At 45.5% G+C, this 17,883-nt stretch overlaps 1 protein-coding gene across 1 annotated transcript in view; it reads left to right on the forward strand.

Moving 5' to 3' along the window:
* Positions 1–624: 624 nt before the first annotated feature.
* CLMN (calmin) overlaps positions 625–17,883 on the forward strand; it is an 80,487-nt gene continuing 63,228 nt past the window's right edge. The window contains exon 1 of the mRNA XM_030041957.2: positions 625–828. Coding sequence (XP_029897817.1) covers positions 747–828 — 82 coding nt within the window. The 5' untranslated portion in view covers positions 625–746. The remainder of the gene's footprint in view (positions 829–17,883) is intronic.

The raw sequence follows: 17,883 nt of genomic DNA on the forward strand, positions 1-17,883 counted from the left end.
TATATGAGTGTGCAAACGGCATATTAGTGCTTTTAATTTATAGTGGCGCTTAATTCAGCTCCAGGAGGAAAACCCCTCTGCTGTTCCTACTTCCATTCCTGCCTTGGACGCGTGACATTTATTCCGGGGGATGACCCTTCTCTCGTCCCCAGGCACAGCAAGAGAAAGCGGGCGAGAGCTCGGTATTGTTCGCAGCCCCCCTGCTGCCTCAGCAAGAAAAACGTATTTATTTAGAGTGCCAACAGGCCGCTCTCGAGCGGGATGGGGCCAGGGGCGGCGGGGCAGGCGCCCCGTCCGGGGGCAGCGCGACGCCGGGCCGGGGGTGGCGGGGGGCTCGGCCGGGGCCGGGGCCGGGGCCGCCTGCGCCCGAGGGGGCGGCCGGGGCGGGGGGCGCGCTGCCGCCCACGCCGCTCCGCGGGGAGGCGATGCGGGAGCCCCGCCGCCGCCGCCGCCGGCGAGGGGAGGAAGGGGGCGGCACGGGGGAGCCGCCCGCGGCGGGGGGCACGGCCGGACCCCGGCCCCGCTCCGCCCCGCTGCGCGCCAGCGCTCCGCCGCCCCGGGCCGGGCGGAGGGAGGCGGGCGGGCGGGCGGGAGGGGAGGGCCGCGGGGCGGGGCGCAGCGCGGCGCGGAGAGGGGCCGCCCCCCCGCCCGCTCCGCTCCGCTCCGCGCCCGCCGTCGGTGCCGGTGAAGGCGGCGGTGGCGGTGCCGCCGGCTCCCGCCGCCCCCCGCCCCGGCCCCGCGTCCCCATGGCCGGGCAGGAGTGGGACTGGTTCCAGCGCGAGGAGCTCATCGGGCACATCAGCGACATCCGAGTGCAGAACCTCCAAGGTAAACCAACACCCCCGGAGAAACCCCTCCCTCCGCCCCCGCGCCGCCCCGCTCCCCTTCCTCTCCTTCTCCCGGTGCCGGTCCTGCCTCCCCGCCTCTCCCCGTGCCCCGGCGCGGGGCTGCCGCGGGCTCCCCAGCCCGCCCCCCCCCCCCTTCCTCCGGGCCGCCCACCGCGGGCTCCCCCGGCTCCCCGAAGCGGGGGCGGTGCGGGTGCGGGGCCGGAGGAGGACGGCGGCGGGGCCAAAGTTTCCCCCGAGCGCGGCGCCGGGCCCGCCCGGCCCGCCGAGAGCCCCGGCGCTGGGGCGAGCGGCGCCGGCCCCCGCGGGAGGGACGGGGCGCGGGGGCTCCGCGGGCGCCGGCGGGATGCTGCGGCGCGGGGCGGGGGGGTGGTGTGCGGCGGCGGCGGCACAGCCCCGGACCCGCCCCGGCGGGGACACTGCCACCCGCAGCCTCCTCCTGAGGGCGTCGGGGAGGGGGGCTGCAGGCTCCGGCTCACCTCGCTCCCTCCCGGGCGGACCTCGCTGGCTGGCCGGGCGGCGCGGAGCGAGCGGTGCCGGGGCTCCCCTGCCGCGGCCGGTAACGGGAGCTCCGCCTTTCGTTCCCGCCGGAGCCTGGCAAAGGCGCCCCGCGAGCCGCCAGCCGGGGGGCAGAGCCCGCCCTGCCGCTCCGACCTGGAGTACTCGGAGGTGCTCGGCCGCAGTCGGGCTGCGGCTCTGGGTCCCTGTCGGCGCGATCTGAAGGGAAGCCGATGGCTATCGGCGTGCTCAATTTAACGTACCTTCTCATAAGCTACTGTTGAATAAACACGGGCAGAGCTTTTGGATAAATCGACTACGAGATGGTCTCCTATTCTGCCACAGGCTGTGCTGGCGCAAGGGGGGCAAATATCTAGGTTTGAATGTAGTTCGGTGTCAGTGTAGCAGTTCCTCCGAAGTTGCGTTTGCCCCTCACCGGCTAACTCCTCGTGATTGGCAAGGACAGCGAGAATCGATGAAAGAAGAAAAAGCAGCAGTGGTTTATGGGAGAACAATTTGTTTAATGTAACATACCAGTCTTAATCAACAGCTGACATTATACTGCCATGTATCTTCATGTTCCCTATAAATAATAGACTTGAATTACAGGTCATTATCTCTTCCTGTTTATGCATAATGATATTAAGGCACTGTCTACTGGCAGAGGCAGTGCAGTTGCTGGAAATTAGTTTTGGTTTGGCTTGATTATAGAAGATGTATAATTTATCAGAAAAGAGACTCAAATTAGCCATTCTTTCAGCTCTGATGTTGTATTAGTTATCACTTAACTGCTGATGGGGTCACTCCACAACATTTTGACCCGCATCGTCATAACCTCTGAAATTCAGATTTTGAGTGCAGCCAGGGCTGTCGATTCCAGGCTGAACTCCCCTTGGGTTTTGACAGTCTCTCATTACGGTGTAATTCTACATTTCTGACTCCTGTCTCTGTCTCTTTTGATTCTGTGTGTTAGCACGGATGGCCTGCCTCTGATCTCTTGGTGCTCAAAACTGTAGCAATTAAACCAGGTTTAATCCTTAATTCATGGGCATTTTTTGAGAAGAAATAGAAGAGAAATCTGTTCTTAAAAAGAGTAATATATTTTTGGCTTTGCCTCTCAGTCATTTGTGTAAGAAGGAGTTAAACTCATTTCCCTTTCTGGCACTTAAAATGCATTTATACAGATGCACGCAGCCTTCTCTAAAATTCTTATAGTCCTGTAGGAGAATGTCATCCTACAGGGCAAATTCCTTTGAATAACATTATGTTCATGAAAAAAACCTCCTGTTCCCTTCTTACCATACAGGAGGAATTTTGAGAGGTATATTAGTTGTCTCCTCGCTTGCACAACTAAATAGGGGTTTAAGAAGTTTTATGCCCCATGTGGGCTCTTACAAGCGGAGAAGAGGCATTTGTTCTAAGGTGCTGCTCCAAAGCATGTGATAATATCTATCACTTACAGTATATATGATTTGTAACACTTAGTTCTCACATTATCTTCTAGAGTTGAAAAACATTTTACAGATGGTGAGTCTGATACTCGGGAGGGTGTGATTTTTGTCACTCAGGAGCTCAGTGGCAAAGCATGGTGCTTCTCTTCAGGGTAGTTTCTTGTAAAATGGCAGCATATGCGCTGCGTTCATATGTAGTAATTAAACTTGCTCCTGCTTTATAATTCAAAATTCATTCTCTCCTCTCAAAACAATGCGATCTGAATCACCGCTAGTATCATTGTCTGTTAGCTGCAGAATCAATAAGAGTTTTGATGTGCTATAAAGTCACGAGTCTAGGATGAAAAACTAGCTGAGGATGATGCAGAGTTTCCAGCAGCACCAGCAGAGCTCCTGCAGGGCCCCGCTGCTCAGGGCCACACGAAGGACCTCGGGCGGTGAGGGTCCCCGTCTGCTGCTGCATCTCCTGCTCCTGCAGCGCTCTCTTGCAAGACCAGCTGCGTTTAGGGGAGGTGTTACGAAGTTGATGGTTTGTCTTACTCCAGAATGCTTCTTTTCAACGGGACGTTTTACAAGTGTGAAAGTGCTTCCTGGTCTCTGGGGGTCCCATAATAGGAATATAGACCCAAGAGGGAGTATGTTGTGAGGAGAGGATGGGAGGCAGCAGCTAAATATTTGCAGATATGAACAACATGTGAAAACACTGGCATGTCTGCGTGCAGAGATGGAGACTTCTGCTGATGCACGGAGCCAGCCAAATAATGAGGTCTTTCAGGTCTGGAAGGCAGATAGAGGCGTTACTGTCGTGCTGGGTCCGAGCCATCCTGCCCAGCAGCCGATGGAAGAGCCCAAGGAGATGAGCCCAAGTGGTGATGACCATGAGAAACGGTACCACTAGCACCTGAGCAGCCTAGCTGGTATTAAAGTTTCTGCAGCCATCACAGAGCCATCTGCTGTAGCAGTTTTCCATACCCTTTCTGTCTCCCTTTTTAAAAGCTAAAATTATTCATTTCTCTTGAAAAGTTCTTCATTATGTCTTAGCTAAGCTATAGAGCACTGCTGACGTAAAGTACTATTTGAAGATGGCATATGCTGTTTCAGTCTGTTGCACCTTCCCTCTCTAGTTTGGGAGTTCCACATCCAGGAAGGATCCAGGATGCCGGTTACTGGGAAGCGTCTGCTGTCGTGGGGATGCTTTTGCAGTGGTATGATCCCACTGAATTCAGGAGTTGTTCTAGGTGCATGTTCTGGGTGCAGAAGTAGCCTCAGGAACTATATATTCTGTCCTGTAACTGATGGGTGAAATTATGGCATGCGTGGGGTTTTCAGCTTTTTCACAGGGAGACTAAAACTGACAGCTAGGGGTGAAATTTGCTAAATGGACTGGACACAGGGGAAAAAAAGGATGGTTTTAAAAATGGAATTACATCTGGATTTTTAGACACAGGCATATGATGATGAGCTTTTATTTTCCCTTTCCGTCAAGATCTGAGATTTTCCATTTTATTTTTTCAATGAAGAAAGGGATAGTTCAAAGCTGTCGCAGGTAAGTGATGCTAAAAGCCAGGCTTGCTGCTTCCGTTCTCAACAGAGGTAATTTCAGACAACAGAAGCAAAAGTGACAATCTGATGGAGAATGTGTGGTGATGCACAAACCAAGTTCCTCACTCCAGGTCTGTTCAGTTTCTAAATGCATTTAATAAACTGATATTCGTGTTTTCTTTGTTCTGTTTGTATATTCTCCATAGTGAATTTCTCCACATACTGAAAGAGAAAAATGGAAAGCCTGTGCAGAATGTAGGAGCGCATCATCAAGCAGTGGAATGCTCAATAATTAATTTCCTGCCAGGAGATTTTTTTTTTTTCTTTTTCTTTCTTTCATTGTAACACCAGCGGGAACATTTTGTTACAACACAAGAATATTTTAAAATCTTCCCTACTGGAAGCTTGATTTAGGATCATCAAAAATATACTCCCTTGTGTGGTGAATTGCACTCACTAGAAAGAGGCAACATCCTCAGCAGGAGTTATTCTCTTTTAGACCATATTTTGGTCCTGTGCTTTACAATAGTCCGAATGTGTATTTAGTAGTACGTATCTTTCCTCACATTCCTCGGAATGAAGTATGTGGAGATGAATACTTGTGGAGTCAGATGTTTTGTCCATCTCTGGGAAACAAGTGCTGTTACCACCATTTTAAAATGGTTTGAATGTTCATTTCGTATATTTATAATAGAGTATGTGGGCTGGGATGGTAGAACTCTACCATTCTTCTATCAGAGGACTAGACAAGGAGCCTGAAGTCCAGCTACTCGTCATTTCGCTACTCACTCAGGGTTTGATCCAGAATCCACAGAAATCCATAGATGTTTATTCCTTGATTTCAGTAGATTTAAATACTTTCCTGAGTCTCAGGCTTGCTCTGCTGAGGGTTGCATGGCCTTCAAACATATTTGGAGGGCTACGCAAGAATATATTGTAGTGTTGTCAGAAACATTGAAAAAACCAAAAGTGGTGATGGGCTGGAAGAAATAAACTGAACAATACCAGCCCCATTGGTTCCCTGTCCTTGCCCTAGCTTGTACCTTTGCGTGAATCACTTGGTTGTAAACTCCCAGTGCTCTCTGATTTTGCATGTCTTCCCATTTGGATCCTTAAGATCTGGATTTTATAAGCTTTGGACAGCAGTAACTCTAGTTGTCACTGACATGAACCTCAGCTTCCTTTGAGGTAACAGGTCCTGAAGCCTATGTTGTAAGAGGTAATACAGATGCTTAACTCATGAAAGTTAACTCTGGCAGTGAGTATTTACATGTCTTTACTTTGTGGGGCTTAGGCATCTCTGATGGACAACCAAAGGCAGGTGCTATAGTCAGTCTTGAAAATGTTTCTCTCTGTATTTTTGTTTATCCATTTATGTATGAAGCATAATTCTTATGACTTTTGCACTTAACTACAGAGAGTAATCTTTTTTTTTTTTTTAATTACAAGATACAGCAGCATTCAACCTGTTTGCTGTAGTTTGACATGCCTTTCGAACACATGGAAATTTTACAAATAGAAGGAAACCTTTTTTAATGTATCCATTCATTCTGACAGCAAGTAAGGTGCTATAACTGTTCATTACTTTAACTCTTCCATAGCTTGTCGCCATATTCAGCAGGATTTCATTCTGCCTGTAGACATGTTCATTTCAGTGGAGCTCTTTGTAGATTTGGAAAGATTAAATTGCCTGGAGAACCTTAGATAAAGCCCTGTGGAACCACAAAGTGATCCTATTATATATAAAAGTAAAGTTGAATAGGCCTGAGTGTTACAAATGTGAACCCCCAAAATAAAGATTCAGATCCAGGTATAAGAAACCAAAGATCATGCTGGAAACATAAGTCTTCTGGTGGGGATGGTCTTTGTAAGGGAGCTCTCATACCTGACAGTATTTGTTAGCAAAGGAAGGAAGACTTACCTGCTCCAGACGTAGGAAACCCTGGCAGTGAAATAAAGGAGCAGTGAGAGGTAAGGCAAGGTACAGATTGCATGTTTCAGCATGCAGTTTTAACAAGGTCAGTGCCTAATTTCTCTAACAAATTAGAAGTCTGGGCTCTCCATCCCTTTGCATGGATGAAATTACACCAGATTCAAATCATGCCCAGTAGCTCCGCAGTCAAATGAACTCTTACACCTGCATATTAACACTTCATTGTGAGAGAGACTGTTTGTGTTTGGCGTCCAAACGTGGACCTGACTCGAGGCATGGGGTTGATCTGCTGTCACTGGCCAACATCACCTTCTCCGTCTTTCCTTGGTGAGCTGTTGTTCAAGCACTGACCAGCCTCAGTGTCACTAGAGCTGGTGACATCTCAGACCGTATCACTTGCCTGAAGTTGAATGGCATTAGTTTAAAAATGACAGTCTTCAAAACATTGTGTTAAAACTAGTGCCAGTTGAAAAATATAATGTACCTTTCATAGTTTCTCCTGCTTATTTTTTGTTTTGTCCACTCAGCTTGGACAGAAATTCGAACAATTTTCTTTCTCCTAAAGACAATTTCAAGGTTATGGCACTTGCATCCTGAAGTATGCGTAGCATTTACTTTGAAAATATTACAAAGGGATGACTCGTTTTCCTTTTTCTGTTTTAAAGCCAGCTTTCTATTGGACTAGAAGAAGCAACCTTGGGCATTTTGGCTTGTCCGTGTCCATTTAAACATTATTTGTTTATGTCCTAAGCTGTTTGAACTTACTGTTGTTGCAGAATGATTGTTAAGGGCATATGTCTAAAGGGGAAGAGCCAAATGTTATCTGTCTTGTCATGTAGAAGTCAAAAATATTGTCAAAATTATGTATTCAGGAGAAGAAATTACCAGATAAGCAGTCACATCTGTGTCAGTGCTGGGGTGGTGAAGGGCATCACAGCACCTTTTAAGAAATAAGTGTCTTTTTCTACATATCTCTTTACCTGCTGTTCTATTTTTATCTCTCTCCAACCAGTTAAATACAGGGATTGTAGGTGGAGGATTGCAGGATGGATTTTACTTCATTATAATTGCTGCATATTTCTGTGCAAACAGCTGAGCTATATTTTAGCTGTAGTTTGAGGCTCTATAGCCACAAACACAAGTTTAAATCGGCATCTTCTAAAGAGGCTCGTAATAGCAACAACCTGGATGTCTACAGAGTGAATGCCTGTGGACATGTAACCTGCAAGCAGAGAGGATTTCTTTTTAAAACCAGAAATCCAACTGAATCTGAAAAGATGCTATCAAAACCACATAAAAGATAACTCTTATCTCTATGCCCATTACTTAATTTGATGGCGTGATACAAAACACAATCGTTGAAATAGTGTAATACTTTGAAGGATTCTGTTAATTATTTCCCACTAATTCAGACATATATAAAAACATATTTTATGCTGTAGTATCTTTAAAGTTACTCCTGATATGTATTGGTGTAATTCAGATTCAGTGAATCTATGAACAGCAAGTTACCCTGTTTTTTATACTTTTTATGTTAGCATCTTTTACTACTGGTAGTTAGAAATGAGACCTTTCCTGACCAGTGTTGTTGATCTGCTTCATTATGGTGATTTTTAAGTCTTTCTCTTTCAGTAGTGTAATTCTAGTTGTTTACAAAATAAACGTGAACTAGATAGGTGCCACAGGATTAATTTCAAATAGAAATATTTATATTCCAGTCCTTGCTGTCTTTAATGCATGTATCCCTTTGGATCTTCATCCTATCCTAATTAAGACTGGGGATGAGTGCATTTTGTGGAGTCCCAAGCTGGACAAAGAAGCCTCTGCTCTTGCGCAGTGTCCGTTACCGGGAAGCATGTCTGTTCAGTGGTGTGTTTAGATTTACATGCCAGCCAGACCCCAGCCCTGCAATGCAGGTCCCGCAGGCTGCGGTGCTCCCTTACTCACTCCAGTGATGCTCCATACGTCTGAGTCCATCCAGAGCCCTGCTAAAGTCGAGGATGCTCTACCCATACCCATGAAATGGCCCAGCCAGATCAGATTACGTCACCAGGGCCTTCTGTGACAGAGATTTTAAATAGAAGACCAAATCTTGTCTGAAGGCAGTAAATCATGTTCTGCTTGTCTGTACTGGTGGGTTTGTGGCTTTCTGGGCAGCTGGACTTCTTAGTCTTCTGTTTTGTGTTTGGGTCAGGTTGAAGACTCTTGCAGTTAACCGGTTGTGAAACGAGTCTTGAGTGTGTAATTAACCTCCATCACGGTGCATGCCATGGTGCTCCTGTTCTTATACTGGGACCCCCAGGGCGGGTGCTCCACGTTTTAGCCAGACTTAATGGAAGCTCAGATTTAGGTTTTGCACCTAGGATTGTCCCTGAGAGGGACTGAAGCTCTCTGAAGCAGGTGGTGTTCACAGTGGCTCAGCAGTTGCAGTCTCCCAGTTAACAAAGAGCCCTTAAAAGAAAGCATTTTGTATGTTGCACCAGGAAGAAGGTATTTACAGGGGAGAAAATGAACTTCAAATAAACTGCCTACATTCTCCCTCCCCCCCAGCTTACAATCACCGTCAGTGGTAACATGGCAGGTCTTACTGTTTTGGACCACTTCTGAAACCTCTGAAAGGTCTCTCATGCACTAATCTTGGTATTGCCTTCTAACTCTCAAGTGCTTATGGTAACCTACATTTTTATTCTTCCAGCCTGTTTTTCTTACATTTTCTTCAAGAAACCCAAATAACAGTACATTAAACTCCTCGATGATCAGGCGGCCATGCATTATTCATATGTTGTGCGAGCCGTATCGCAGCCTGAACTGTCCATTTCGCAGGACTCCAGCTGAAGCTCTGCATTGCTGCCAAAGCACAGGGACTGGTTACATGCATGGGCTGTCTTTCTGTTGTGCATTAATGGTCAGATAGAAGTACTTTGCCATTTTGTTTTAGTCTTTGCAAAGAACCCCCTAATGTATATCAATAGGTGTTTTGTATATGCAGTCAGTGTAGTTCGCAACTAAGGGCTGATTATGCTTCTCTTGGCTCAGTGAAAAATGGGAAGGGCGAGAGAGTCCTGGCACCGTGACAAATTAAAGCAATGCCAACGAAGATAACTGTTAAAAACTGATCCTTCATATGACTGTGTCTGGACACGTGGTTAAAGCTCTCTGGCTCTTGCTGATGTTCATGATGAACACAAACTGCAGTTATAACTTAGTATAGTAGTTATAAATAACATAGTATGAAATGTCTGCTTCAGAAATACTGTCTGGGATCTATAAGGAAAGAAACACAAATCGATCTGGGGCAAACAGGAGTGGGCAAATGGGGAAGAGCGTGGTCCTCAGAAACCTAATGATAGCGCAGGAGGGACTGCGGCCAGCACCTTCATGTGATACTTTAAATTGGTGAATCATAAAAATCCTGCCCAAATGAGAAGACGAGCTTTCAGAGACAAAATTCCCCCTGAGTTTCCCTTCTTGACAAGGTACTCAGTACGCCTGTTTCTGGTACAAATCCTGAGCGATTCCAGCACTTACTATTCAGAGTGGCTGGGAAGCATTCAGCCCCTGTCCTTGTTCTCAGGTTCCGTGCCAGGTAGGGGACTTCCCAGCCCTGATGATTAATGCCACTGAACAACATTTAGTTCCTGTTACTCTCAGGGTTTCTTTGTCTTTTTTTTTTTTTAAGATCTCTCTGGGTACAGGACAAGGCGTGATTTGAAGTTATAGGGACTCTTGCATGAGTTTTTCGATTTCTGCCCATTATAAAGAAAAAAGTTGTTAAGGGACCTAATGTTGGTTAAAAAGTGCTTCTGGTTAGCCTTCTTCCAGAAGTTAATATGATTATTGACCTTGACTGAAAGTAGTCAGAGTATGAATTTTTGCTGGCTAAGCTGCGTTTCTTCTTTTGAAGGTAGATGGTCTTTTTGATGTATTCAGTGTTGGCCTTTCAAAACTTTAAAACATTGTGTGTTTATCAGAAGGATCAAAGAAGATAGGAGATTTAATTGTCTTCAAAAACTGTGTGTATCAAGAGGAAGCACCATGTTTTGGTTGCTAGTAGAGCTAAGGGACGCTATAAAATCCTTTGTCTGTAATGCTGCAGTTGACAGTATCACTCATCATGAGTTTATTTTAATTAAAGAACTCGGAGGTCACACCAGTGTCGCTACTGTGAAGTCAGGAAGCGGTTGTGACCCTGGTGATGGTAGCCTGTGTGTGCAGGAGAAGGGCAGCGCATGCTTCCCGTCCAGTCCCGGATGGATGTCACCAAGAGGGACCGTCCTCAGGTACTGAGGGATCCAGATATAGCTGGGGAGGTCTGGAAAGCTGATATCCATCTGTCTCTCAAGACTGTTTGTAAACTAATTAATGCAGCAAGTCATATTCGGATTTTGTTTCAACCGGTCAGATCCTGGGTACCTTTCAAGTCCTCAACTTCCTTTGGGGGGAGGTCTAAACACTGTTTCATTGCCTATCCCACAGATGGCTCTAGAGCAATTTTTTTTCATGCAGGATCCCAATTTTTTTCATGCATATTGAGTCCTTTGCTTTTATGCTGAGACTGATTACAAAAGCCAGTTGCAGAGGTGGTCTGGATGCCTACAGCAAGCTCAGATGAGACCCCTATGTTGTGTCACTCGAGCCAGTAGACAGCTTCATCATTCAGGCACTTAATTATGAACTGAATGTTCACTTGACCTCTTATCTTCTCATTTCACTAATGAACCAAAAATCGGGAAGAGTGGCTGACTGCAGAGCTGCTGCAGTTTGGGCTCTTCGAGCCAAAGTTTCCACTCATTTCATTTATCACGCTAATGATCAGTTTTTGAGCCTGAACACAGGAGCTGCATGGAAAAACACAGCTTAATGTGCTAACATGATGTCCACATGACAAAAAGATTGGCATGGGCTGCCCACTTCATTTTGGCTTGCTGGTCCTGCTACGTGTGTGTGTTCTTGCACACTGCATCCTTACAGAAGAATGGGGCCATCAGGGACGTTGAAGTAGCATTTAATAACTGTGGTTTTGCAGAGAGGGTCCAAGCTCGAGTTCTGGTACTGAGATAATTTTGATGCCCATAGGCTTTCTTTCCCACTGCTTTGCATTTGTCTTGACTAAAATTGAAATATATTCTTAATACATTCTAGCAGGGATTTATTTCTATTTTTTAGTATTTGAGTGTTTCGTGGTTTTGATGTATTTCTCTAGATGACACCCTTACGTTAGGGTTGGGGATCAAAGGCACATGCAAGCTAGAGGATTTATTTCAAAGTTTTCCAGATGGCCTAATGACATATTTCTCTGTGTGTGAACATGGAAAGTTTTGGTGGAGCAGGCCTTGAACCTTGGTATTCTCTGTTCAAGGTGACCATTGTAACTACCTGACCAAATTCCTCTCCTCACACCTTCTTTTTCTCTCCTTCGCCATCCGACAGCAAAAGCTAACAGTGTCATCTAACAATTCACATGAACTGTAATACAGATAAGCTGCCTTCTCTATCATAAACTTTTACAACTTGGTAACTTACATGAAGCTACAAACGCCTCTTTCATCCTAGCATGTGGTGTTCCCATGTTTGGTGGCTGGTGGTTTCCTTCTGCGTTTGCTTGTGCTTGTTGGTGTTCTCTCCAGTGCACACCAGTTGGTGTGAAGGTTAACCGAGTGCAGTCAGATTTCATTTTAGCTTGGCTTAGGGTTTTGTTAATGCAAGAAGAACAAAATGCTTGTGGAATGGAATCAACCTGCTTTCTTCTACTTCTCCCTATTTGTGAAGGCGTATTTTTTGAAGTCTCATGTTGATCACCTCTATGAGTTACTATTCATCATCTTCAGGTAAAACCTTTTTTTCTCCAAGTGCTTTGGTATTACCTCAGTCAAGATCCAAATCAGCTGTGCTCCCTCTGCCTCTTCTTACTATGTTTTCAGTTCACTGAGTTTGTTCCAGGAGTTTTGTTTGCTTTGGTTTGAGTATGTGTTGCTAGAAAGGAGATAAAGCGGAGCTGGGGAAAGAAGAAAACTTGCTACTGGAAGCTGGAAGAGGGTAATTCACAACGAACATCTCCAGGAACTGTAATTTGTTTTCTTTGAGGAATGTATGCTAATAAAAGCTTCCCGTTTGCATGCATAAATGAATCAGATTAAATTTTATCCCAGCCTGAACTTGCTGTCAAATCATGCTCTTCAGTTCAGTGCTCAGAATCATCTAAATGTTATTTTAACAGAGCAGTGCTATATCCACTGTCCTGAAACCCTGTCTCCTTTGTGCATGGGTCTGAAAGAGCTCGGTGGGGTAGAGCGGAAGACCAAGGGAGAGGTTGCTTAGAGCGCGGATCAGACATACTTATCTTGAATGAATGTAGATATCTACCTAAAGCTGTCTGTCTGCCCTGGATGATTATAAGGATATGTTCTGCAAGAGAACGAAGTCAGAGAGTTAACAGAAACAAAATCAGAAACAGGAGAGCAATCAGATTCTGTTTTTTCCTTACTGCAAAGGTCATAGAGGGATGAGGCGATTAATTGCCTCACCTTGAATTGTGGTTTATAATGGAGGCTCTGCGATACCTTAGAGCGTAAACTGCCTTGACTTAAAGCCAGTTGAAGCCGGTGTCTTGCAGAGTTACAGCTTGATAAACAAGCCATTCTGACCTGCTCCTGGAAGACTCCTTTTCTTCTCTGTTTTCTTTTCCCAGTTTCTCAAGCTCTTTGGTTTGTCTGGTGATCTCCATCTAGGCTTGCCTTAATGGCATGAGCAGAGGAAAGCATTGCTATTTAGTCTCATGATTCTTAGAGATGAGTTATTAATACATAAAGGAATAAATAGATGACAGGTGCTTTGCTGAGCCCTTTCCCCCCTGTTTCTCAATCTTTCCTCCCACTAGAGCATGAGAAGTGCTGAGACCTGGTAACTGCTGAAATAGCCTCGAGTCTTCCCTGGGCAGGACCTCCCCAGTGCACACGGGCGCTGACTTGCAATCAGCATGTGCGTAGGAGCTGATCCATTGCTTAAGGCTTCTTTGGGAACCCCAAAGAACAATAATATCCTGTTGACTAGGATTTTACTATTTATATCCATCAGCTGAGCAGCCGCCGCCTCTGCCTGCTCCCTAGTTACCAGCCTGTAAATCTCTCTTTGGACCACATTGTCTGTTGCATGGTTGACGATACAATTTTTAATTTCAAGACAAATTTGCTTGAGATACTTAGAAGGGCAAATGCGTTGATGAAGAAAAGCATGAGCTTTTCTCGCTTTGTTAACCTGTTAGCTTTTTGGACATCAGGCAAAGAGACAGGCAGGAAGCTAACGTAAAAACAAGGAGTATCATTAGAAAACAGTACAAACCTATAGCAATGCAAAAAGGAAAACAATTAGATCCCTTATAGGTATGTTTGTGGAGAAGTGCTGACATACACCTGTCAGACTAAAGGCTGAATCCTGCCACCCACATACTCTCCCAGCAGTTTATTCTTTTATTTTTTTCTTTCTCCCCCCCTCCCCCCTTTTTTTTTCTGCAGCAGATTTTCAATCTACTTGAGTAGAAGAGGTGTCATCTTCTTCCAGAAGAACCCTTCCCTGGCTTTGAAACATAGGGAAAAACATGTCAAATTTAGCCTGGTATTTTCTAGGCTGCTTTTTTAAAGGTGAGCCTTTTAAGAGAGGCTGTACAATTTACTTGGAAGAGAAAAAATACAGTCAAACCTGTGGGAGTCTGCTAGGGTGAAGTGAAAAGAAAGCAATTATTTCACTGCGAGCTTTTATGAAGATTTTTGAGGCTCCTATCAGAAACAAAAGTGTGTTAATAATGGGACTTAGTTATAAAGTCCAATTGCTTTGTCTCTGATATGGATAAACCCCATCATGGGGGGAGGGGGTTAAACCTGATCTGAATCAGAAGAAGCCACTGCTCCTAGTTGGAGCTATTTTTAACTGTATGAACATGGGTCACGTAGTTCCCTAGTTTTGCTTTGGTGCCGTCCTGCATGACCAGAGACCTGTTCTTTTCGGAAGACCTTGCTAGTATATCCACCAGGGAAGCACCTTGTAGCTCTTGGCTTCCCGGTTCCTTCTTCTCCACACTTTGGGAATGTGATGGTTCTGCCCAGCTCCCCTCTCCTGTGCGATATATCACTCCCCAGCTCTGCCTTTTGAGGTTTTCTAGTGCATATACATTCTCCTTGTTAAAGCACTGCAAGCAAAATACAGGGCATGTTCAGCAGTTAAAAATGAACTGGGAATACTCAGAGAAACCAGTATATTCTCTGAAACCATTTTTTAATTATAGTGAAAGCTTTGTGCTTATAGAAAGTTTGGAGTATTTTTGGTACCATCTGGGTACCTAAGCTTGGACAACAAATCACTTCTGACATAATAATACAGTGTTCTTCTAACCCGTGTCTCATTAATGTGGAAGCACATGGATTTTCCTGCAAAATGTTGATTCGCCATCTGTGCTAGTATTCTTTGTACGAAGTGAAAGACTGCCCTTTGTGTTGCAATTGCAATGGACCCATTCTGCTTTTACTGACTTCTCTCTCTTGGACCAAATGGGTAGGTCACAGAACAAAATAAAACTACACCAAACAGTACTTAGTGCTAATGCTTATTTACCTTACTTCCAGTGTGGGAGCTATCAAAATTTATTAACAGGGGAACTCACAAGATTAAGTGACGTTTTTCTGTTGTTCTCTTTCCCATGCTTTGCCTTTAATTTGCTTATTTGGGCTGTAAAGTCCTGGTCTTGGGGAAACTGTGAATTCCTTGTATGCCCCTTGTAGATGTCAAAACCTAGATCGCGGAGTGTGTAAAGGACAGTAACATTGCTAGAGTTAAAATGGTATGGGTAGATTAAAAATGGTACAGGTGAGAGTTGCCCATTGAATGGGTTGCAGCTTGGTTTGAGTTGTGTTGCACCTCAATTATAAAGTAGCTTAGAGGTTATTTACCTTCAGAACTAGGCATTGGCATTTTGAGTCTGGTCTAAGTCTGGGGATCCTCAGCTTCATTGTACTTCTCCACTGACTTTTGAATTGCTCTTTAAATTCTGCCTTCATTGTGTGGCCTTTTATATTTATAGATTAATAGTTAGGATTCTTATTAGAAGGTGTTGCAAAGCAGTCTGTGTCTTTACCATCATGTGATTTGAAGTATCACAAAAAAGATGTTTTACTTGCTCTGAAACTTTATTCCACTATCATATAATTGGTAGCCTTATTCATACTCAAAAGCCAGTACTGATGGTTTCCAGATGAAACCCATCAAACCCAGGGGTCTTCAACCATCTTATTTTTTCTTCCTCTCTCTTGAGTCCTTCTGCTTTTTCATATTCTTGACCCTCAGAAATAGATGGAACATCTTTAAGTAAGTAAGTAATTAAATTAGCAGTGAAAATTTAATCTGCTTCAGTAAATTAATCAACGTAGTATGACTTAGCACAGTACAATTAAGGGACTGATTCTATTTTCTTGCACCTTCAGTATTTTCACTTTTGCAACTTCGTGGAGATAAGCTGCTTTATGAAAGATATTGATCTGCATTTTATTAATGAATTTTTAAGGTAATTTTGACACATCAGTAAATAATACCAAAGGGGAAGGAAAGGGCTTACAAAGAGATTCTTTCTGGTGTGTTGTGACAAGGGATGCGGAGTAGCAGTCGCGGGGTTGGACTTCTCTACGGCCGCTGCAGGGGAAGATGGTTACAACAGGACAGCAAGGAAACGACTGCTCCGGCGGGGCTGGAGCCGGACAAGCTGGCGGAGCGGGAAAGGCGACTGATCCCTGTGCTTCAGAGGCAAGTCCACCTCTCTTCAGACACAGTGAATGACTCTGACTGGATTCAGTAACAAATTGGAAACAGCAATAGCGAAGCCTTTCTTAGCTCCCTGAGGCTAACTTCTGGTGGGGTCTAACAAAGTAGAAGCAGCAGTGGCTGGCGGCAGTTGGCAGGATATTATCAGAGAATTGGCTGGAATAGCGTTTTCTGAAGCGAGAGAATGTGAATAGAAGAGATTTGAACACGTAGGTAGATAAAAGCCTATGATTTTGCCTGCTGGGATGAGAAAATCCAAGGGTGTTCACTGGGGACATGGAGGAGGAGGTGGTTATGGCACAGGAAGCTAAAAGATATTTTGGTGCTTTGTTCATGACTTAGATCCACCAAATTCTGCACATGCGCAAACCTCTGTAGCTGTAAGCTGTTACGCTTGCCTTCCTCCTCCCTACTTGTCATATTAATATCTTTGCCTGCAAGTGGGATCTGATCTTGCACCCACTGAATTTTTTGCCATTGAGCTCGGTGGGGCTAAATCTGGCTGCTGCAGTGGAGGAGCCGCTCACCTCTGCCGGTCTCACGTGCACAGGGGTGTGCGCTAAGGCTCTGCGCGCACAGTGAGAGTCCTCCAAGGAATATGGTATGGCTGCAGGCAGTTTATATAAATATGCCTGCAGTCCAAAAACCGGAATATTCGGAAATACATACCAGAATTAGATTCAGATCCTCGGATCAGCCTGATATCCCATGATCTTGTCCTTGGTTGGCATGTTGTCAGATGGGCCAGCAGCACATGTGTGCAAGGGGGGTGATGTGGAAGCCCCTAGGTGGATGTTACAACAGCTTTATGGGTGTATTTGCCTAGGTGTAGGAGTCATTATTACGGCTTCTGGCCTACTTCTCAGCAAAGCAATTAGCAAGTCCGAAAGGTCTTGCCTCAAGGCTCTCACAAGCCATGAATTATGCATTTAATTCTGTATCCTGCCTTCCATTTCTCTAACACACTCTTTCAGAAGATTGTGTAATGCCTTATTTTCCCCTCACATAAAAATTCGACAGCCTGGTGCCCAGAGCAGGGGAAAAAGAAAGCCTTTTCGTCATCTCTTCACAGCATACATTTTTTTTTTTCTAGGTGCTGTTTATGAAAGAAAATGCTTGTTGCCAGACAATAATAATCTTTAGGCTGTTTGGTACTTTCCCTGATGAGAGTCATGAGAGCGATAGCAATCTGCTGGGCATTCAGCAGCAACAGCTGCTGCCTGCCTGATACCATTAAAACACAGATTTAGCATTTATTTACAGTACCATGGAGCAATGAACCTGGCCACTGCCACTCAGATGTGGTGTAGCTAAGGAATAACGTAGAGTGCGTCTACATGAGTACACTCAAAAGTTAATCCACATTAACTTTCCTGAAATTCGATTAACTAAACCCCTCTGGATGCTGGTGTGATGGTTCCTCTGCAGAACGAAGGTGGCTCTACCTCAGCCGTTCATAGCTAAATGTAAACTGAATTAAGGATCCTTTTTCCCTCTGCTAGTGTTTTACTTGAGACAAGCTGTTAGCGGCGCGGGTCTGTTGCCGCCTGTTTGAAGTCGACCAAAGTCCTGGCAGCGGAGGTGGATGCAGAGCAAGAAATGAGGGTGGCAGAGGAGAGGATCCTGACCTCTGAGTTTGGACTGTCCGGCCAAGCGTGTGCTGTGTGCCAGGATCGATACTTGTGGAGCTGGGCTCAGTCATAGCTGCCGGCGCCGGAGGCTGTGCCGGGAGAGGCAGGCAGGGGAGCGGTTTAGCTGGAAAGGCTGAACGCAGAGCCCTGTCCTGCCGGAGCGGTGGGGCTGAGGCTAA

The sequence above is a fragment of the Aquila chrysaetos genome, chromosome 2, assembly GCF_900496995.4.
Source record: "Aquila chrysaetos chrysaetos chromosome 2, bAquChr1.4, whole genome shotgun sequence".
Lineage (NCBI taxonomy): Eukaryota > Metazoa > Chordata > Aves > Accipitriformes > Accipitridae > Aquila > Aquila chrysaetos.